At 43.1% G+C, this 22,607-nt stretch overlaps 1 protein-coding gene across 20 annotated transcripts in view; it reads left to right on the forward strand.

Moving 5' to 3' along the window:
• Positions 1-1,414: 1,414 nt before the first annotated feature.
• Agtpbp1 (ATP/GTP binding carboxypeptidase 1) overlaps positions 1,415-22,607 on the forward strand; it is a 268,316-nt gene continuing 247,123 nt past the window's right edge. For 9 of the 20 annotated variants that reach the window (XR_008215687.1, XR_008215685.1, XR_008215686.1 and 6 more), the window contains exons 1-2: positions 1,415-1,546; positions 19,642-19,706. Coding sequence is in view for 14 of the 20 variants with exons in the window: in XM_052727755.1 (XP_052583715.1) it covers positions 19,675-19,706 (32 nt within the window). In the remaining 6 variants the exon portion in view is untranslated. Of the gene's footprint in view, positions 1,655-1,745; positions 1,981-19,641; positions 19,707-22,607 lie in introns of those variants that run through there. The other 11 variants (XM_052727750.1, XM_052727757.1, XM_052727754.1 and 8 more) reach the window with 7 other exon arrangements.

A 22,607-nucleotide genomic window follows, 5' to 3' on the forward strand; every position in this document is an offset into this window, starting at 1 on the left:
CCAAACATACGTCACTCATTTGCATGTCTGCAATCATTGCAAAGTCAAATGACACTATTTACCTAGCTGTATGGGCTAATTTTCTGAGCCTTTGTTCTGGCCATTAACAGTACTTTGCTAAAGATAAATTCAAATTCTAACAGACACACATTCACATTTATGTCTTTCTATATTGCAAGTTGATTTATTTAGAAACATGGTTCTTTGAATATGAATACTAATATTTAGAAACTTTGAAATCTTAAAATACTCTCAGATAATCACGTTTTCAGATTGGGAAGTTTGGGGTGTGGAGTGGTTTAAAGATGTTTTTAATTCTATCACTTTGTGCTCCCACGGGAAAACGATAATATTTAATAAAATGGCAGTCTCATCCTCTTAGTAAAGACCTCTGCCACTAGCAAACTGCATGAAATAGTTTCACACCTTGAATTACGTTTTGAATCGCCTTCAGGAACCTGCTAAATTTTGCTTAAATAAAACATTAAGAACAAAATAAAACCCCGAAAGGGCTCAGTTTAGTCCCCTATCCTACCGTGGTTTTACGTCTCTTACCAACTACCATAAACACCAAGCATGATTTACATTCCTTAAAAAGGCAAAGGATGTCTTTATTAACAAGGTATCTAGGAACATTTAAACACAGTGAAAACACAAGGGTGTTTCCAAGATTTCTCCCACACGTCTTTACCTTTAGCTAGCAACTTCGCAACAATGTTTTTGAGGCTATACATTGGAACACTGTTTAGAAACTAATCGGCATGGCGTTTTGTTCACAGCACCATCTAATATCTCATTTATCCGGGTTTGATCAGGGGTGCAGTTTGCAGAAGCCAGGCGGCATTGCTTTCCCAGCCTGTTCTGGGTCTCCTTGGGATCAGGAAAGGGCTAGCCTTACCCACTGTGTCCTTAAGATTTGATGGGATCTGGAGAACTAAGACAACCGTTGCCCTGAGCATCAAAGAAGCCTCCTGGCAGCGTGGGTGGTTGGCAATGGTGGGCCTTGGGCTCAGTTCCGGAAAAAAGGCTACGGCTCTGGTTGGGAACGAAAAAAGAAGGCTATCTGAAGACCCGCTAGCGGGCGAGCTCAGTTACACTGGGCCACAGGCACCCAAATGCTGGAGCGCGCACAGCCCGAAGCCCCGGCCCGCGGTCCAACCCCTTCCTCGCCCTGCCCCACCCCGCGTTTCGGGACCCACCCCTCCCCCTCTACAGGCCCGGCCTCTGCGAGTGCCCCGCCCCCTCCCGCGCGCACGCGCCCTGTGCCCTCCCTCCCACTCGCCCCGCCCGCACCCTCGGGCATGCGCCCGGAGCGCTCTCTTGTCATGCGCCCCGCCCCCACCCGCGGGCACGCGCCCCGTACCCGTCCTCCTTACTCGTCCCGCCCCTCCCTGGGAGCGCCCCGCCCTCACGCGCACGCGCCTTGCGGGCGCACGCGAGCCGGCTGTCCGAGGCGTGAGTTGGGCGGGGCGCCGCGCTGACGTTGCCCGGGATGCGGGCAGGTTCCGCAGCCGTCTTCGCCACCTCCGTCTCTCCTGCCACTGGGGTTTGTATGAGAACACCGGGCCGCGGGCGGCGAGGGACCCGCCGTGCGTCCCGGGAGCCGCGGGCGCGGAGGCCGAGCGCAGCCCCCGCCAGCGCCCACGCCGAGCCGGTGAGCGTCTCCGCGTCCGCGCGTCCCGCCGGCCGGCTCCCGGCGGCGCCTCAGCTCACCTGGCGGGGGCGAGGCGCGCTCCGAGGCGGGGAGGCTGACTGTCGAGCGAGCCCCGGCCGTCGACGCCCCGTGCGCTCCCCGCCGCGCTCCGCTGCCAGCCACTCCCCGGCCTCCGCCCTGCCGCGCCCCGGGACGCTTTGATTGGCTCCTCGTTGACAGTTTAGCACTGTGGAAGGCAGTTCCAACACCTCCACGGGTAGTCGGGGTGGACGTTGACAGTCTAAAGCTCGTCTGCGGTACCTCGCTGGGCTCGTTCGGTGTGTGAGGTAACGGCGGCGATCCCGCTGGCATTGCGGGTTCTCTGTGGCGAGCCCTCTCTCCAGGTGTTCGGAATAGTAACGGTGCTCATCCGGTGCACGGCAGTTTGTAGTCCGCAGGGGAGAGTGGCCAGCCTCTGAGTTGCTCTCACAGTTCTCCCTCGCTTTCCTGAGATAGGAAGTTATTTTTGTAATTGTGTTTTGGAATGTTTTCGGTCTAGTTGACCAAAAAAGAAATGGTTTATTTAAGGCACCTTGAACGGCACAGATTTTAAAACATAGGCCAAATGTCAAAACCAAAGTCCTGGAGGTCTGTAAGCCGATCTCCCTAACAGAGACACTTGGCGGTGCCTTAGTCTACCCGGATTTCTCCCGATTTGCTTGGTTTCCTGTTCCACTTCTCCTGAGTCATATTCTACAGTGGCCATGGAGTTTTGCCTTGAATTGATGGATCAGTGTTTAAAATTGTAATCTTCGTTGAATTTTGGAACAGACGCTTTTTGTGTTTGACCAAAATGTGAAATATATTAATGTAACTTAAGCTTTTGTGGTAGCAATTAAATTTTTTTTAGGATTTATTATGTATATGTGTATGAGTGTTTGCCTGAATGTATATATGTTCACCACGTGTGTACTTGATGCTGGAGGAGGTCAAAAGAGGGCATCAGATTCCCTGGAATTGGAGTTACTTTTGTCGTGAGCCGCCATGTGGGTGTTGGGAATCGGACCCACCCAGGTCCTCTGGAAGAACAGTAGCAAGTGCCTGTCACCACTGAGCCACCTCTTCAGCCTTGGGTTAGCAATTTTTATAATGCTTTTCCAATTATTTGTATTGAGGTACCCCTTTTTTCGTGTGTGTGTGTGTGTGTGTGTGTGTGTTTGTTTAGGTGTAGGTCAGAGGACTTGAGAATTTTGGTTCTCCCTTTGACCTTGTGGGTGCAGGGGATGGTCATGGGCAGGTGCCCCTGCTTGCAGAACCATGTTGCTATTCCCCTTGAACTGAAGCATTCTCTTTAGAGAAGTCTGGCTACATTGCTGTGTAGTGATTGATCTACATTAGTGGAGGTATAAGGCAGTCCATGATGTGTGAAATATTTTAATTTGTATTAAATTTGTATTACAAATACAAATTGTATTACATTTGTATTAGTGTAACCTTACATTTGGATTTTGTCTTTAAGCTTCTTTCACATTAGTCATCTTCAAAGTCTACTCTTAACAGTGTGAATCCTTTAGCACCTAAAAGTTAAATCAGTAGTGAATGGTAATTGTGAGCCTCTTGCACATTGTTTAGGATCTTTCATTAAGCAGTGGGTATCAAGGTAAATGCCAGAAATGGTTGAGGGTGGGAGCTGAGTTTTAAACTTCATGTTTTTGTAGGTTACGGTGCTTGTGTACTACAGTGCAGTGGCTAAGGAGTTGGGGCTCAGCCAGAGAGGCTGAATTTGTGTCCTGGCTTGCTGTAGGCAAGTTGTTTATCCTCTGGATTCAACTCTCTCCATGCCAAAAATGGAGATGATGGTGTTTATACCCTTTGGATGATCTCAAACGTGAAATAAGTTAATATAAGCGTAGTGCTTTTCCACAGTGTGTAGTTCATAGGAAGTGCTCACTAGGCATGACTGTTGTTGCTACTACTTTCCCTCAGTTAATCAGCAAAGAAAGACTTCAGGCTGGTTGGGCAGCATTAGCACAGACTAATTCCCATGATGTATTTTCTTCTTTGAGGCTGCGGGTGTGTAGTCTCACTGTCGTTTCTTGGAAACATGTAAGTTTTAAATAGAATAGGTATACCCTGAGCAGGCTGCCCTGGGATGTTGCTGGAGAACTGAGTATCCTTGCCTGTCTCCTTTGACAGAACTTTGGAGTGTCTCCCTCATGTTAGTGGTGGCTGCTATTTTAATCACCTGTTTTCCAGTTATTGACTGTTTCTCTGACGGTCATATGTTGCTATTGGATGCATTATCAAAATGCTAGTGGCCACATAGATGTTTCTAGGATATACAAAGTAATTTTTGTCTGCACATTCTGTTTTGTCTTTATCGATGTTACATAAAATAATGCTTTGATTTGACATTGTGTTCATTTTCAGCTTTCGTGTAATTTTCCTAGGAAAATGGGTCTCCCTCATTAATAATTTCATATTCTTGTTCTTGGTTTACAAGGATTTGAGGCAGTTTGAGCATCTCTTGTCTGATATTCTTGAGGCCCACAGGTGTTTTAGGTTTTGGAATACTTTTATACATCTAATGAGATTTTTCGAAGATAGTACCCAAATCTGAACATGACGTGTGTGTGTGTGTGTGTGTGTGTGTGTGTGTGTGTGTGTGTAGAATGTGATTTTATGTGTTTTTAGTGTGCCTACATTTTGTGTGTAATATGGCAAAATGAGGTCAGCTGTGAATTTTCCATTTGTGGTGTCATGTTGGTATTCAGAAGGTTTGGGATTTTGGAATTTTAGATTAGAGTTGTGCAGCTTATATTTAAAGTCTGTTCTTAAATCAGATATTTTCAAACTTGATCTCAAGATTCCTTTTACATTCTTAGAAATCATTGTAGTACTTTTTTGTAGGTTATAGCCTTATTTACTTTGTTACAGTTAAATATTTTTTAAATTTAAATTTTTTGTTAATTCACTTATAATGGTAGCCTTAAACACATTACATGTTAATATAAACAACATGTTTTAAAATGAAAAAAAAAAAAAACCCACACACGACAACAGACCTGGTGAGAAGAGTGGTAGCGTTTTACGTGTTTGTAAATTTCCATGCCTTTTCTCCATCTCTTCTCTCCTTTCCCTCCTCTCTCACCCCACTCCCACCCCTTTGTTTTTGGAGTGTACTGGGCAAGGAAGGCCTCTACCACAGACTTATACCCCAGACTTAATTTGTATAAATCTTTTTTTTTTTTTTTTTTTGGTTTTTCAAGACAGGGTTTCTCCGTGTAGCTTTGCGCCTCTCCTGGAACTCACTTGGTAGCCCAGGCTGGCCTCGAACTCACAGAGATCCGCCTGGCTCTGCCTCCTGAGTGCTGGGATTAAAGGCGTGCGCCACCACCGCCCGGCTAATTTGTATAAATCTTTAATATCAAATAATACAAACAGGTTATTTCTGCTTCAGCATTCAATCTATTGCAATATGTTTAGGTTGAAGTATATATATGGAGAAAATCCAGCCAGATATAGTTACTGGTTATAAAGGGGAGGGGATAATTGTGGATATTTTTGTTTGCTATATCATCAATTCTCAGCACGTGGTACTTTCTTAAAGGTTAGTTGCAACATGGAATCTGAAATCCTATCTGATTTTTTCCATGCTCATTTGTACTTAAATGCATTGCTGTGAGCTCTAAATGGATCTTATGCACATTTGAATTTGTTACAATTTGTTCGTCAAGTATTAAGTATTGATTCACTGAGTTGGGCACATCTTCCAATTGGTGGCGCATTTTATTGTACAGTACCAAAGAAAGTCACGTTTTTGGGTCCTAGTACTGGAGATTGAACCCAGGGCCAGCCAGATCGCTTTTGTACTTTTATTTTGGCACACTTTCATTAGCTTGTTTGCTGGGATTTCGGACCTCTTCTCTCAGGCCAAATAGAAGTCATATTGTTAATATGCTTGTTCCATGAGAAATGAGTAGTAGTGGTTTGGGTTGAAATATGATGGTGGATATGAGTTTTACAAAGTTCTGATTTAAAGAAATATTATTGTGTATCTGTGCTGTGGTATTCATGTGGAGACAGAGGACAGCGATGTCAGTTCTCTCCTTCCACCATGTGGTTCCTGGCAACTGAACTCAGGTCGTCAGACTTGGTGGCAGGTGCCTTTACCTGCTGAGCTACTGGCCAGTTTGAGACCTCATTCTGTGTGACACATGAATAGTATCCATGAAACGTTGCCACCAGGTACTGAATAGCTGATGACTGTCTCAAGGCAAAGGAGTTCCATAATGGAATTGAGAGCTTGAATTAACCTCTTTTTTTTTCATGAAACACCATTTGAATGGAACTATGCATGTTCAGACTTGGGTGTCTTGGTAGAGGTTTTCACAGAAATGAACAGAGTAAGTCTACTTTCTCTTCAAGTAAACGAACGGTAGTTATATTTGTGACAAGGATAACACCTGAGTTTTCATGCAAAAATCAGAACCGTGGAAAGATGGCTCAACAGGTAAAAGGTGTTTGCTGCACAAACCTGGGAACCTAAAATCAGCTTCCAGAACCATGTAAAAGTAGAAGGAAAGGAACAACTGCTCTGACCTTCACAGTGTGGTACCCATGCGCACACCCACCCATGTCACAGACACACATTAATAAGTAAAATAAGATTAAAGAAAGAGTGGACTAATTGAGCCACATGCTCATTGTCTTCAATTTTGAGGGGTTGTTAGACTGCTTACAAAGCAGCCACATTCTCAGATTCCCACCAGCAGAGTGGAAGGGTCCAGTTTCTCCACATTCTCAACAGTCATTGTTACCACCTCCCCCACCCTTTATTACAACCATTTGAATGCTTGTAAAGTGTAGACTAAATTTCAAAATAGAGACTTGGTATAGCAGAAATGACAGTACTTTAAATAGATTAGTTTTATATTTAGAATATTTATTAGGCTGACCCAAGATTACAGCCAACAGTAGCAGATCTTAACCTTGGCTATACATGGTTAGTGTTGCCTAAGATCTTCCTTGTAGGTTTATCTTGACTCTGATGGCATTCTGTCACCCACTCCTCCCTCCAAAAATAGTTATAAAAAGAAAATGGGAAGGGTCATTTGTAGATCAAGGGTCCACTCTATCCTCAGTAGAGAGGGTTTACTATTGGCTGTTAAATAGTTGAAGGACTTGTTTGGGGATGTACAGATATGGGTTAAAAAAAAGAGAAGTAGAGATTAATTCTGAAGAATATAGGGACATTAGACCACAGCATTTTCTTGTGTTCCTGCTGCAGCATGCTTTTCTATCCCCAGGTGAGAGCAGTATGTGCTGAAAAGGACAGTTCTAGGGTATGCTTAGTGTGTGGCTTGCTGGGGTCGACACTTCAGAGTTTTGGAGAATGCTGCTGATGGGAGGTGACTCAGTAGAGGCACTCTGCTTGAGTTCTTGTAGAAGCTGTGTATGTCACAGGGGCCTTTGTTGGAGAGACCAGCCTTGTAGCCGGAAATATTCCTGTCCCACCCAGTCCCCCAAGTAAACACACAGAGGCTTATATTAATTACAAACTGTTTGGTCTATGGCTCAGGTTTATCTTTAATTAACTCTTACAAGCTAATTCAACCCATTTCTCTTAATCTGTCTTTTGCCACGTGGCCGTGGTGTTTCTGGTCTGTTGATATGTTGCTCCTTGGGCGGTGGACTGGCATCTGCTCCGACTCTGCTCTTCCTCCCTGTATCTCTCTCTCTTGGATTTCCCGCCTGGCTCTTATCCTGCCTTACCATAGGCCAAAACAGCTTCTTTATTAACTAATAGTAGCAACACATATTCACAGACCATCCCACAGCACCAGCCTCGCTGCAGCAGTGGACCCTCAGTTGCCTTGCCTGTTGAGACCAAGTGAGCATCCTGGAGCTAGCAAGTTCATTCCCCTCTCCTGCAGTTTCTTTCCTGGCAAAGCTTAGCATCATGCCAGCTGGTTAAGGAAGTATATATGTACAGGGCACATTACCACAAAATTGACAAAAAGGATGAACTTGGAAATCAAGGGCAGTGAATCATATATCTGGCACAGGTATTAAGAGCTTTGCAGTATGGTTGGACATCTGAAGAGATTCTAGATTGAAGTTTATCCTTTAAAATGTACATTTGCACGTGTGTGCGAGCGCGTGCGTACATACGTGTGTGTGTGTGTGTGTGTGTGTGTGTGTGTGTGTATACCTGTGTACATGAGCATGCGTGTGCATGCCATAGTGCATGCAGGGAGGTCAGAGGACAAACTTTCCGAAGTTGGTTCTCTACTTCTACCTCGTAGGACCTGGGTATTGAACTCAGGTTGTCAGGCTTGACCACAAGTAACTTTATGCACTGAGCCATCTTGCTGGCCCCGTTGAGCTTTATTTTAGGGAGCAACTCCCAAAACATTAGCCCGGAATCAGAGTGAAGAAAGGAAGGGAGGTGTTGTCTTGTGATTAAGAAGCCTGATTATGAGATTACATCTACAGCCTCCTTTCTGGAGCCACATTACTGTTTCAAAATCAGGAAACCATTGGCTGAGGAGGCTGTTGGGTCTGTGTGCACTTAATTGTGGACTCAATATTAGGCCTGTTGTGGTGTGTGTCAGTTCTGCCTATTAACAGTGATGACACCAGCCCTTCTCAGACTTTGGAACTGATGTGAACATGAAATGATGTGCAAGGCTGTTTGTCTTGTCTCCACATATGCATGTATATATAAACTATATAAACTAGCAGGTGAGTTGTTGGTTTCATTATGGCATTCTCAAACGCACATCATCATTCTTTGTTCCTACTCTCCCCTTCCATGCCCTTCCCTAGGCCTGGTTCCCTCTTGTTGGTCCCCTCTCTTCCCCAGTCTTCCTTCTGCTTTCATGCCACATGTGGTTCATTACCCCAAGGCCTGTTAAAAGTTCTTCCTTCTTATGGTCCCATTATACTTTTGTGACCCTTACTGTGCTGTCTTTTTAGTGATAGCTTCTAATAAAGATATGATAATGTGGTTTGTAGTATCAGAATGAGTGATGTGAATACCTTTTAACAAATCAGCCTTTTGGTCAACCAATAAATAAATCAAATTTTATGTCTTTGTAGAAATTTTAATTTAGGTTATTGATTAATTTTAAAATTAGGTTATTTATTTATTTATTTATTTATATCCCTTATCAGATGTATATCTGTCAGATATTTTCTCCCAGTCCATAAGCTGACTTTATTTTGTTGATTGTTAACTTTGCTATGCATGCAATTTCTTAAAAGTTAAAAAAAAGATTTATTTTCATTTTATGTGTACAGGTGTTTTGCCTACATGTATGTCAGTGCACTGTGTGCGTGCTGTGCTTACAGAGGCCAGAAGAGGGCATCAGACCCCCTGGAACTGGAGTTATGGATGGTTGTGAGCCATTATGTAGGTTCTGGAAACTGAACCCTGGTCTTCTGCAAGAGCAGCCAGTGTTCTAAACCACTGAGCCATCTCTCCAGTCCAATTTTTCTTAAAATTTATGTAGTCAACTTGTTTGTTTTGTTGCCTGTGGTCTCACTGTGGTAATGATTAGATAGTGAATAAAATTCTGTGGTTTTATGTCTTATTCCTGGGTCTTTAATTAATTGACGTAATGTTTAAAGGTTCATTCATGTTGTAGCTATAGCAAAAGCTTATTTTTATGACTGAGTAATACTCTGTTTTAAATACACCATAGTTTACTCCTACATTCATCTGTTAGTGAACACTTGGGTTGTTTCTACCTTTGGTTATAGTGAATAATTCTGGTATGAACATTGGCATAAAGTATCTGTTGAATCATTTCAGATATAAGTCAAGAAGTGGAAAATAACTCAATATAATATATATATAACTCAATCTAAAAATAGGAAAAAGACCTGAATGGACATTTCTCCAAAGATTCTTAAGTGGTCAGTAAGCACATGAGAAGATTCTCAGTAGAGTTAATCACTAGGGAAATGGAATCAGTATTACAGACTATTCCTCACCTAGGATGGCTTTCATCATGAAGCTGGAGAATAGCAGGTGTGGTGAGGCTGTGTAGAAATTGGAAGTTTTCTACATTACAGGTGTAAAATGGGGCTGACACTGTGGGTGTAACTGGATGGGGACTGGTTTGATTGTAAAGGTGGACTTGTGTGGTGTGGTTTTTGTTACTCTAGTGCAGTGATGTCCAAGGTTTTCATTGTTCGTGTCCCAGACTGGCTTGCTGGTTCTCCTCATACTTCATCCTCAGAACTGCACATTATTAAGCATATTTATAAACTACAGATGTTAGTATCTAATAGTTAAGGCTATAACAAACAACTAAACCAGGGACACAGAACACTCTAGTTTCCTTGTAGTTAGTAGAGTTCTGCGGAACTCACCCTTATTTGAAATGCTCTGGACCAGCACAATTTCAGATTTTGGAGGTTTTGTTTTATTTTTTTGGAAGGGAATATTTGCATGGACTTCACAAACCAAAACTGCGAGTGTTCTCAAATCCGAAATTCTGATGCCTGAAAGGTGTTCAGTTTGTAGGTTATAGATGTTCACCTTGTAGCAGAGCATGGGAGTCGGTGCAGTGGGTTGTAAAATATAAACAGTTTTTTTTATTAGAATTAGAATCCCCCCAGTTCTTGTTACACTTGTAGTTTATTTGTCCCTAAAAGCAGTTGTATTGTGTTAGGGGAGTCGGGATGGTAACTAGGGTAGTGAAGCCTTCCTCCTGTGTAACACAGCCTCTAACCAAATGAGTGCTGTTCTGCTGTGGACTACCCTCACAACCAAGTTCTAGTCAAATGTTGCTGTTTGTATTTACTGTGAGGACCACCATTGCCTGGTGCATGAAACATTTTTAAAAGCCTTCCCCCACTTCTTTGAGACAGGGTTTCTCTGTGTAGCTTTGTGCCTTTCCTGGATCTCGATCTGTAGACGAGTCTGGCCTCGAACTCACAAAGATCCACCTGCCTCTGCCTCCCCAGTGCTGGGATTAAAGGCGTGTGCTGCCGCCTGCTGCCGCCGCTGCCACCGCCACCATCTGGACCTTAAAAGCTTTTAAATTAAAAAATTTTCTGATCTTTCAAAGTAACCTCTTTAGGTCCCAGATTGAAAAAACCTTTGGACAAAACCCTCAGACCTCTGACTATTCTGTTGAGACAAACCATGGTTTGTCTGGACAAAGCCCTCAGACCTCTGACTATTCTGTTGAGACAAACCACGGTTTGTCTGTGGAGTCAGTGTTTGCCTGACTTTCCACCTAAGTCTTTCTCAAGTTACACATGTACACACGGTATGCCTGTACATGAGAACATGCGTATATACATGTGTGCTACCACACACACATAAGTAAAAAATAACCCAAAGATTCCTTTGCTATTTCATCTCATTCCAAGTAGAATGGCTGTTATCAAGAAAAGAGACATAAGAGACTCTCTCTGCCTTAGAACCCGAGTGGAAGGAGAACCCTGACGTCTGAAGGTCATCTTCTGCCATCCACATGTGTGCTGTGGCATGCACACCCCACCCCAATAAGTAAATAAGGGTTTTTGTTTGTTTGTTTGTTTTTTGTTTTCAGTTTTTAAAGACAGGGTTTCTCTGTGTGGTCCTGGCTGTCCTGGACCTTACTCTGTAGACCAGGCTGACCTCGAACTCAGAAATCCACCTGCTGCTGCCCTCTGGGTGTTGGGATTAAAATTGTGCACCACCACCTGGCAAGTTTTTATTTTTTTTTTAAATAATATTTTTATTTTTATGAGTATGAGTGTTCTGCCTGTATGCACATCTGTGTATTATGTATGTGCAGGAGCATTCAGGAGCCTCTGGAAGCCAGAGAGGGCATCAGACCCTAGGACTGAAGCTATAGATAGCTGTTAGGGTCCATCCTGGTCCTCTTAACTGCTGAGCCAACTCTCCAGCTCCAGGTGAATAATTTTTTAAAAAAGAAAACAGACAATGCTGATATGAACATAGCTGAACAAGTGCTCTTATGGTGTGGTTGAGCATTTCTTGGGTATATGCCCAAGAGTGGTATAGCTGGATCTTGGGGGAGATTGATTCCCAATTTTCTAAGAAAGCGCCATATTGATTTCCAAAGTGGTTGTACAAGCTTGCATTCCCACCAGCAGTGGAGGAGAGTTCCCCTAGCTCCACATCCTCTCCAGCATAAGGTGTCTTCAGTGTTTTTGATCTTAGCCATTCTGACAGGCGTAAGGTGGTATCTCAGAGTTGTTTTGATTTGCATTTCCCTGATGATTAGGGATGTTGAGCAGTTCCTTAAATGTCTTTCGGCCATTTGAGTTTCCTCTGTTGAGAATTCTCTGTTTAGTTCTATAGCCCATTTCTTAATTGGACTGTTGGGCATTTTGATGTCTAATTTCTTGAATTCCTTATATATTCTGGATATCAGTCCTCTGTCAGATGTGGGGTTGGTGAAGATCTTTTCCCATTCTGTAGGCTGTCGCTTTGCCTTGTTGACCGTATCCTTTGCTCTACAAAAGCTTCTCAGTTTCAAGAGGTCCCATTGATTGATTGTTTGTCTCAGAGTCTGTGCTACTGGTGTTCTATTTAGGAAGTAGTCTCCTATGCCAATGCGTTCAAGACTACTTCCTACTTTCTCTTCTAGCAGGTTCAGAGTAGCTGGATTTATGTTGAGGTCCCTGATCCACTTGGACTTAAGTTTTGTGCACGGTGATAGATATGGATCTATTTGCAGCCTTCTACATGTTGATATCCAGTTTTGCCAGCACCATTTGTTGAAGATGCTTTCTTTTTTCCATTGTGCACTTTTGGCTTCTTTGTCAAAAATTATATGTTCATAGGTGTGCGGATTAATGTCAGGGTCTTCAATTTGATTCCATTGGTCCACATGTCGGTTTTTATGCCAGTACCAAGCTGTTTTTATTACTGTAGCTCTATAGTAGAGCTTGAAGTCAGGGATCGTGATGCCTCCAGAAGTTGTGTTATTGTACAGGATTCCTTTGGCTATCCTGGGTTTTTTGTTTTTCCATATGAAGTTGAGTATTATTTTTTCCAGGTCTGTGAAGAATTGTGTTGGTATTTTGATGGGGATTGCATTGAATCTGTAGATTGCTTTTGGTAAGATTGCCATTTTTACTATGTTAGTCCTGCCTATCCATGAGCATGGGAGATCTTTCCAAGTTCAGCTATGTTCATATCAGCATTGTTTGTAATAGCCAGAACATGGAAACAACCCAGATGCCCTTCAACTGAAGAATGGATAAACAAAATGTGGTACATATACACAATGGAATACTACTCAGCAGAGAAAAACAATGGCATCATGAGGTTTGCAGACAAATGGATGGATCTAGAAAAAATCATCCTGAGTGAGGTAACCCAGACTCAGAAAGACAAACATGGTATGTACTCACTCATAGCAGGATACTAGACATGAAACAAGGATGACTTGTCTGCTACTCACATCACCAGGGAGGCTACCTGGAAAACAGGACCCCAAGAAAGACACAGGGATCACCCAATGACAGAGAAATGGAATGAGATCTACATGAACAGCCTGGACATGAGTGGGGTTAGTGAAGGGCGAGGGTCGAGGGAAAGAGAGCTTGGGGGAGCGGGAGATCCCAGCTGGATCAACAACAGAGAGGGAGAACAAGGAATAGGAGACCATGATAAATGAAGACCACATGAGAATAGGAAGAAGCAAAGTGCTAGAGAGGCCCACAGAAATCCACAAAGATACCCACACAACAGACTGCTGGCAGTGGTCGAGAGACAGCCCGAACTGACCTACTCTGGTGATGGGATGGCCAAACACCCTAATTGTTGTGCTAGAAACCTCATCCAACTACTGAGGGATCTGGATGCAGAGATCCATGACTAGGCCCTGGGTGGATCTCTGGGAGTCCAATTAGCGAGAATGAGGAGGGTTTATATGAGCGAGAATTGTTGAGACCAAGGTTGGATAAAGCACAGGGACAAATAGCCAAATGAATGGAAACACATGAACTATGAACCAATGGCTGAGGGGTCCCCACTGGATCAGGCCCTCTGAATGGATGAGACAGTTGATTGGCTTGATCTGTTTGGGAGGCATCCAGGCAGTGGGACCAGATCTTGTGCTCATTGCATGAGTTGGCTGTTTGAAACCTGGGGCCTATGCAGGATTGTTTGGCTCGGCCTGGGAGGAGGGGACTAGACCTACCTGGACTGAGTCTACCAGGTTGACCTCAGTCTGTGGGGAAGGCTTTGCCCTGGAGGAGATGGGAATGGGGGGGGGGTTGGAGGGAAGGTGAGGGGGACGGGAGGGGGGAGAACAAGGGAATCCGTGGCTGATATGTAGAACTGAATTGTATTGCAAAATAAATTAATTAAAAAAAAAAATAAAAAAAAAATAAAAGTAATGTCATCAAAAGAAAAAAAAAAAGAAAACAGATAAGAAATGCTGGTGAGGATGTGTGGAAAGAGGAATTCTTATTCACTGCTGGTGCAAGTGTAAACTAGCACCCCCATTATGGAAATTATTAAAAATGGAACTGTTATATGACCAAGATGTACTTCTCCTGGGAATGAACACAGAGGACTCTGAATCTTACCACAGAGACACCTGCATTTCCCTACTCATTGTTCCATTATTTATAATAGCAGGGAAATGGAACCAGTCTAGATGTCCATCAGCAGATGAATGGATAATAAATGTGTATATGTAAAATAGATTTTACTAAGTAGAAAATGAAAGTGAAATTTGAGGGAAAATGGATGGATCTAGAAAGTATTTAAACATTTAAAATTTTTATTTATGTGTATGAATATTTTGCTTGCATATATGTAAGTGTACCGTGTGTGTGCTTGGTGCTTGTGGAGGTCAGAGAAGGGTGTTGGAGCCCCAGTAACTGTAATTATAACAGATAATTATAAGCCGTCATGTAAGTGCTGAGACCTGAATTCAGTTCCTCTGCAAGAGCAAATTCTCTTAACTCCTGAGCCATCTCTTTAGTCCCGGATCTGGAATGCATCGCACGTTCTTTTTCATATGGAAACCCTAGCGTGTTATTCTTGTCTGTGTGGGTGTAAATGGGGTCCAAGTGGGCATAGGCCAGGAGACTAGAAAGGAGATGACAATGGGGGTGGTCTCAAGGAGGCAGTAAGACACATATGAAGGAGGAAAGGAGCTGTGGATGGGGGGAAGGGTACAGGGGTGTGCATAGGGAGAAGGGGTGAGGGAGGAGAGTTTTTAAACAATTTTTAAACAAACAAATTTTGTTTAAAAATGCCAGGATGAAACCTAATACCGTGTATGCTAATTTAAAAGTTTTAAAATAAAAACAAATTGTTGTTCCATTCGGGCTTCTGTAACAAACTTCCATAAACTGGGTAGCTTTTTTTTGTTTTGTTTTGTTTGTTTTTTTTCAAGACAGGGTTTCTCTGTGTAGCTTTGGTGCCTGTCCTGGATCTCGCGCTGTAGACCAGGCTGGCCTCGAACTCACAGAGATCCGCCTGGCTCTGCCTCTTGAGTGCTGGGATTAAAGGCGTGCACCACCACCGCCCGGCAACTGGGTAACTTTTAACAGCATACATTTTTGCTCATAGTTTGAAAGCTGGGAGGTTCACAAGGCGTTGGCAGTTTCTGTAGCTGGTGAATAAACAAGCCAGTTTATTTTTTTAAACACACACACACACACACACACATTTTAACGAGGATACTAACCACCGTGCTTGAGGGGCTTACCCTCATGACCTCATTTTGTTTCAGAAGGATGTTTCCCCATTGCTGTCACCTTGGTGGTCACACCACCATTCAGGCCATAGCAGCATGTGGTTTGTTTGCTGTGTGTGTGTTGAGGGTAGGGTGTGTGGATTGGACCTCACAATGTAGCCCAGGAACTCAGTATTCCTTCTACTTCAGCCTCCCAGTGCTGGGATTACAAGTGTAAGCCAACATACATGACTTAGTCTTCATTTACTTTTGAATTATGCTGCATTAGAAGGCAGTAAGTGTTATAGAAACAGACACAGGCTAGGGTCTAGAGGAAGCTGGGGTGTTAAATAGGATGCTTGAGATGGACTCTACTGAAAAAATGGATTTGAGCCGACAGTCATGAGCTGTGTGGTGGAAGAACAGTTTAAGCAAGGGTATTGAGGTGACTGACCCTGGTGTGTGAGAGGAAAACCAGGGAGGAAATAGCTAGGGATGTTCCCTTAGGGACTTGAGTGTCATTGAAATGGAAAATATTGTAGGGCTTTAAGTTGAGTGGTGGCTGGACTTCTACCTGTGGTTGCCCATTCCCTATAGAGTTTTAAAAGTGTCACTCAGGGTGTTGTGTTTGGAATAAGCTGTAGGGGTTAGAATGTAAAGACTAGTGAGAGTAGGGCATAGGATGATTGGATGTGTGTGTATGTGTATTTGTGTGTGTGTTTTAAACATTATTTATTTTTGTTAACTTATTTCCTACAATAGACAGGTCGGAGGACAACTGAAGTCAGATCTCTTCTCCATGTGAACCCTTGTCAATGGGCTCAGGTTGTCAGGCTTGGTGGCAGGTGCCTTTGTCTATTGCGACATCTGGCCTGCCCTCTGTAGAGAATTACCTCAACTTTCTGATGAATTGGGTATGGGGAAAGGATGTGGAGACCAGAAAAGGCTGAAACCAAAATTGAGGGCAGAGCAGCTGGACGAGAGTGAGTAGTTTACAGCAGACACAGGTGAGAAGGAAGGCTGGTGCATTTGTTATCTGTGATCTTAATGCAAGGGAGATGTTTGGTTCTGAAGCTAGATGAAATGACTAAGTCTAGGGTTGGAAGAAAGTAGCAACATGCAAGTCCCATGCTTCCAGCAAAGGCTGGGCAGAAAGCCAGCGTGTGGCAGTGCTTCTGTGAGGGCCTTGACCTGTGTGAGGAGGCTGTGAGCTGACTGGTAATAAACAGGTGTATTTAGTAACGAGGTGCTGACAAGTGTGGAAGAGGAAGCACGGCTGGAATGTGTTGGGAAGAGTGGGAAGGGAGGACTTGTTGACTATCTTAACACGGCTTTTGGGGGAGAGGAGTCGGGCAGGAGTGGGATTGCAGCAATAGCAGAATGGAAGTTGTTTCCCCTAGGACAGAACTAGCATGACTTTATGGTGGTGGAAAGAAAAGGACACATAGGGTAACTTCACCCCTGGCCCGTTAGAGTCGTCGTCGTTTAGTGTGCCTTCTGGGTTAGGTCCTCTCTTGCATTGGCACAGCTCTGGCACTGCTGTGCTTGGGTCAGTGCAGCTCTTCCCAGACACCCGTAATGAGCGCAGACTTCTACAGTAAGGCTTCCCTTTGTTGACCTGACATGCTGTGGCCTTAGGTTTAGCATCAATACAGGGTAAGGGGCCTAGTTTCACTACAACTTGATAATGCCATGTTGTGTCACTATCCATGGGAGGGCTGCCCTTTTCTGAATAGAAATGGAGGAGGAATGTAATGGGGGGGTGAGGCAGAGGGGAGGTTGGTGGGGGGAGGAACTGGGAGGAGAGGAAGGAGGGGAAACTGTGGTTGGCATGAAAAATAAAAATGAAAATAAAAAAGAAAAAGTGGAGTGTAAGAAATACACGGGAGCATAGTCTTGAGATCTGGTCTTTTTGCCTGGGACTTTTAAGTCCCTAAAAGCAGAATTGCTTGAGGTATCAGTGTCTTCAATGAAGTTTGCCTGGGTTGGATGCCTGGTTATTAAGCTTTTTCCACAATAGTGGGCATGACGGTATGGGAGACAGACAGTTTGTGCGGCTAGTTTAGCTATCACTGACATTGTGGAATCACTGGTCCCCAGTTCCGGCCTCTTCTGGGCAGACTACCCAGGCCTCTTCTGGGCAGACTACCCAGTCTCTTTCTCCTCTTAGTTTTCTTTTTGTCTTGAAACAACATAACTTTGTTTCTTTACAGCCTAATAAGGAGAGCAGAGACATGCCTGAATTTAGGTATTTTATTGTAAACTGTCAATTTGAATCTTTTTTTGAATAATATTTTTACAATTTTGTTTTTTGTTTGTTTTGTTTTTGAGACAGAGTCTCACTATGTAGCTCTGGCTGTCCTGGATCTCACTCTGAGAACAGGCTGGCCTTGAACTCTCAGAGATCTGCCTGCCTCTGCCTCCTGAGTGCTGGGATTAAAGGTGTGCACCACCATGCCTGGCCTGAATAATATTTTATTCTTTGAGAATTTCATACCATGTATTTTGAACATATTAATACCCTCTCCCAACCCTTCCTGTAACCACCCTCTCTACTCTTCCATCCCTTCCCATCCAGTTTTGAAATCCCCCCTCCCTTCCCCATTGAGTCCAGTTTGTGTTGATCAGTTACCCAGGCATGTGATTGAGCTGTGAGGGTCACAGCATTAAAGACAGCTGACTCTCCCTCTCCCAGCGGCTATCAAATGCCATTGAGATCCGATCACGGCTAGTGGTGGGACTCTATGGCTACTTCCCTGTCTATGCTGCAGTTTTCTTTGGCTGGAGCTTGTGCAGGCCTTGTGCACACTGTCACAATGGTTTTGAGTTCGTATGTACAACTGCCCTGTTGTGTCCAGAAAATAAAAGCAGTTTCCTTGATATCATCCTCAGTTCTCAGTCTTTGTGCCCCTCTTTATGAAGACCTCCAAGTCCAGGTTCACAGTAAGAGTGATGTGTGGAATGCACATGTGAATCCTACCCAGCCTTTGGGTGAGCCAGGAGGTTGGAGGTCCAGGCCACCTGGACTGCTTAATGGGAACTTCATCTCAGGAAAAATGAAAAACAAAAACAAAAACATATGGTTAGATGTAGCACGAATTTTAATCTTATTAATAAAAACCCAGAGCCAGATATCAGGGTGAAAGCTGAAAAACCAGAGAAGCAGAACAGCCAGCCACTAGTTCTTATCTCTTCAAAATCCTCAGCTGAAAGGGGACTGACTCCTGTCTCCTCCTGCCTTATATTCCTTTCTCCGCCCAGCCACACCACTTCCTGTCTCTATCTCCCAAGTCCTGGGATTAAAGTGGTGTGTGACACCACTGCCTGGCCTCTATGGCTAACTAGTGACTTGCTTTGTCCTCTGATACTCAGGCAAGCTTTATTGTTAGAGCATACACAAAATATCACCACAGTTAACCTTTCATAGGACGTGCTGCTAACACAGTGTAAGGAATCCTTTGCTTATTGCTTTAGAGGCGGGGTTTTCTGCCCACCTGCTGAGTGCTGGGATTGCAGGCTCACCTGGTTAGCTTGCTTTGTGCACTCTAGGTCTGGAGTTTCTGGAGCCACACCTTCCAGCCCTGGGTGGTTTCTGTTTGTTTGAGGCTAGGTCTGGTGGCGCAGGCTGACTGTGACCCCTTTATATAACAGTGGTCTTGAACCCCACTCCTCCTGCTTCCATCTCTTGAGCACTGTGATTGTGGGTGTGTCACTGCGGCCAGCTTTAAACTGGAAAGGAGAGCCCTTGTGAATGAGGCCACAGTGATTTTGAAAGCCCATATGAGGCTTTCTGCCACCTTTGGGTGTGTACTGTCTTATTTATCCTGGAAATTGGAAAAAGTTACTCTGAATTCATATAGTTAGCTATCTAGAGGGCATGCAGGCTGAAGCAGGAAGCTGGCAGAAGAGGGGAAGAGGAGAGGGAACAAGGAACAGGAAGTAGGACAGAGTTATAGCCACCCCCTTCCCCACATAATTCCTTCATCAAGGTTGTACCTCCTAAAGGGTCCATAACCTCCTGAAACAGTGCTACAGCTGGGGACCAAGTGTTCAAATGCATGAGCCTGTGGGTACACTTTGATTCAAACTACTATATAAATGTGATGTTTGGTTTCTGCATTTTTGTAGCAGTTTTTGTAGTTTTGATAACGTTTTCTGTGCTGCTTTTAGATACCTTAGTAGTTATATATGGCAACTGCAGTGATGGACTCGGCTACATAGACTTGCTTCCTTGTTTTCCAGTGTTATAACCTCCCAGTTACATGGCTTTTATAACGCCTGATGCATAGAAAACAGAATTGTGTTAGGCGCCTGATAGTATTAACATTTTTCTTTCAGATTATCTGCAATGCTGGAATGAAGTAACTCAAGATGAGCAAGCTAAAAGTGGTAGGAGAGAAAAGGTACTGCAGCCTTGATATGTGTGAATATTGATATGTGTGATGTGCAAATAATATACAGTGTACTTACTGGGACTGATTAAATATGTATGTTGTGTAGTGGCATGTTGTGCATATTTAACAATAGTTAACTTTTCAGTTAAAGACTTAGCTAGTATATAGCCCAGTGGCTAAGCCTGGCTCACTTCCAGTATGTCTAGTGAACTCAGAGTGGTTTTTACATAGTTTAAAGTGTAGTACATCTTGACATGTGAAATGATAGGAAACTCAAGACTCAGTGCACATCATTGACATTTTATTGGGACACAGACCTATCTGTTAATTGATGTATTGTTGGTAGCTACATGGCCCATAACCCTAAAACAGATGCTTCCTGGACCTTTACAGGAAACTTGAAGTATCTTGAGTTTTAGGGCCAGGCAGTGATGGTGTACACCTTTAATCCTAGCACTTGGGAGGCACAGGCAGGCAGATCTCTGTGAGTTCAAGGCCAGCTTGGTTCACAAAGTGAGTTCCAGGACAGCTAGGAATGTTACACAGAGAAACCTTGTCTCAAAACAAAACAAAACAAAACAAAACAAAACAAAACAAAAAAACAACAACTTGAGTTTTAGAAAGCACTTTGTCATTTTTGTTGGTTTTGTTTCTTCCACTTCAAAGTCAGACAAACCTTACTGATTCTAGATTAGCTATACAGTCTTGAAACAGATTAACTCTGCTGTGCCCATTTTCTCCTCTATAAAATTACCTTAGTGTTTTATGGTGTCAATGGCTAGGTAATTCCTTGCTGAGAAAGTAAATGACATCTTACTAACAGTAATGATAATCAAGGCTTCTACTTTGCAGGCAATATCGTAGTTTATGTTTCATGTATGTAGTTTTACTCTAATAGATAGTATGTTATGAAGTGAAAAATGTACAACTTATGAGATAATATTTATTAAATTGTTAGGTTTTCTAGTTATTTAACATAATTATACCATAATAAATTGTATTATTTCACTAACTGTATAGTTTCTACAGGAAGGTGGTTAGGATAATTTTTTTAATATTAAAAAAGAACCTCCCTCCCTCCTTCCCTGATTCCTCTCTCCTCCTTTCTTTCCTTCCTTCATGTGCATATGCCTGATATGTGTGTGTGTGGGTTATGTATGCCATATTGTGCATGTGGAGATCAGAGGACAACTTTTGGGAGTAAGTCATTTCCTTTATGTGGGATCTGGAGATTGAACTCAGGTCACTAGGCTTGTGTGACAAGTGCCTTTATGTGCTGAGGCATCTGGCCCCAAGCTGTTCTTTTCTGAACAGGTCAAATAACTAACCTGTTTTCCACTAATTAGTTAATTGTCTAATTTCTAGAACACTGCTCATACAGCCTATAAACCTTAGGCTCCTCATGTCAGTTTGTTTTTGCTTCCTGAAATAAATTGTTTTAGATATTTATTGTTGTTTTAGGCTAGTCAGCCACTATACATTTTTACTGCTTTAAAGCAATTTATAATTTCTATTAATACTTATTGTGTTAGTTCTTGCATCGCTATGGTCAAAACACATGACAGACAACTCAAAGAGAAAGTACTTACTTTGGCTCATGGTTTTAGAACATCAAGTTCATGTCATTGTCCCCTTGCACTTGGGTAGAACATCATGGTGGTTGGAGCGCGTAGTAGAGGAGTGAAGGGGTTAGACAATACACTTGTGAAACTTACCCAGTGACTTCTTCTAGCTGTCCCCAATCCCCCATTTCCACAATGGAGACCATCATCCAAGCCACATGCTCACGGCACTTGCACACTGCTCTGGGAGTGAGAGCTGAGTGCAGCAAGGTGGACTGAGATGGAAAAGGCTCAGGACCTTCAGATGCTGCTCAGTGCCACCAACCTCTGCACTCGTGGATTCAGTGAACTGTGCATTCAAAAGACCTGAAAATACATTGTTTGTGTCTGCACTGAGCATGTGCAGACATTTTTCTTGTCATTGTTTCCTAACTATAGATTGCAATAAAGATCCACACATGATTTATACTATATTAGGTATTGTAAGTGATCTAGAGATGATATGGAGTGTATGTGAGTTTACTTGAGGAAATTGAGTGCACAGATTTGGGTATCTGTGAGGTCCTAGAAAGTCTTAGAATGTCTGTACAGCATAATGAGATTGAGAACTCAAAAAAATGTATCCTCCAAAGGTCTGAATGGGGGAAATAATAGTCTCAGGGGTTGTTTTAAATTATTTTTTCTTTGGATTCTATCAAAACCACATCAGTTTTCACAGGAAATGTGTTTTGTGCTTTCCATATCTCCAGAGGCTTTGTAGATGCTTTTTTCTTATTTTATGATTTATTTCATGATGATGAGGTGAATCTACTTAGCACTCAGGACTGTGCATCTACATATTATGTGAGCATGTATGTGTGCATGTTTGTGTGTGGTGAGTGTAGGCATGCATGTGCCATAGTGCTCAGGTTAGAGGACACACTTTAGTGTTAGTGCTTTCTCTCTTGTTTGAGGCAGGTTCATTTCTTCTATAAAATTGTTCAAAATAATTTTCTTTTAATACCTATAAAAGCTAGGGAGGGTTCCTGTTTTTTTTCTGATAATTTGTGCATTTTCTCTCTCTCTGTCTTTCTCTTTTCTTGAACAGTTTGGCTGGAAGTTTATTTTTGAGTTTTTCAAAAAGCCAACCTTCTGGTTTCAGTGATTTTTTTGGGGGGATTTCTGTAGCTAGAGTTTTCCTGCCTGGCCCACAGTCAGGACAAATCTGTCACCCGCCAGTCCCACAAGCCTCTCAGACCCAACCAAGTAAACACAGAGACTTTTATTGCTTACAAACTGTATGGCCGTGGCAGGCTTCTTGCTAACTGTTCTTATATCTTAAATTAACCCATTTCTATAAATCTATACC

This window comes from Peromyscus californicus, unplaced genomic scaffold (genome assembly GCF_007827085.1).
Source record: "Peromyscus californicus insignis strain IS unplaced genomic scaffold, ASM782708v3 Scaffold_8__1_contigs__length_139910024, whole genome shotgun sequence".
NCBI classification, from domain to species: domain Eukaryota; kingdom Metazoa; phylum Chordata; class Mammalia; order Rodentia; family Cricetidae; genus Peromyscus; species Peromyscus californicus.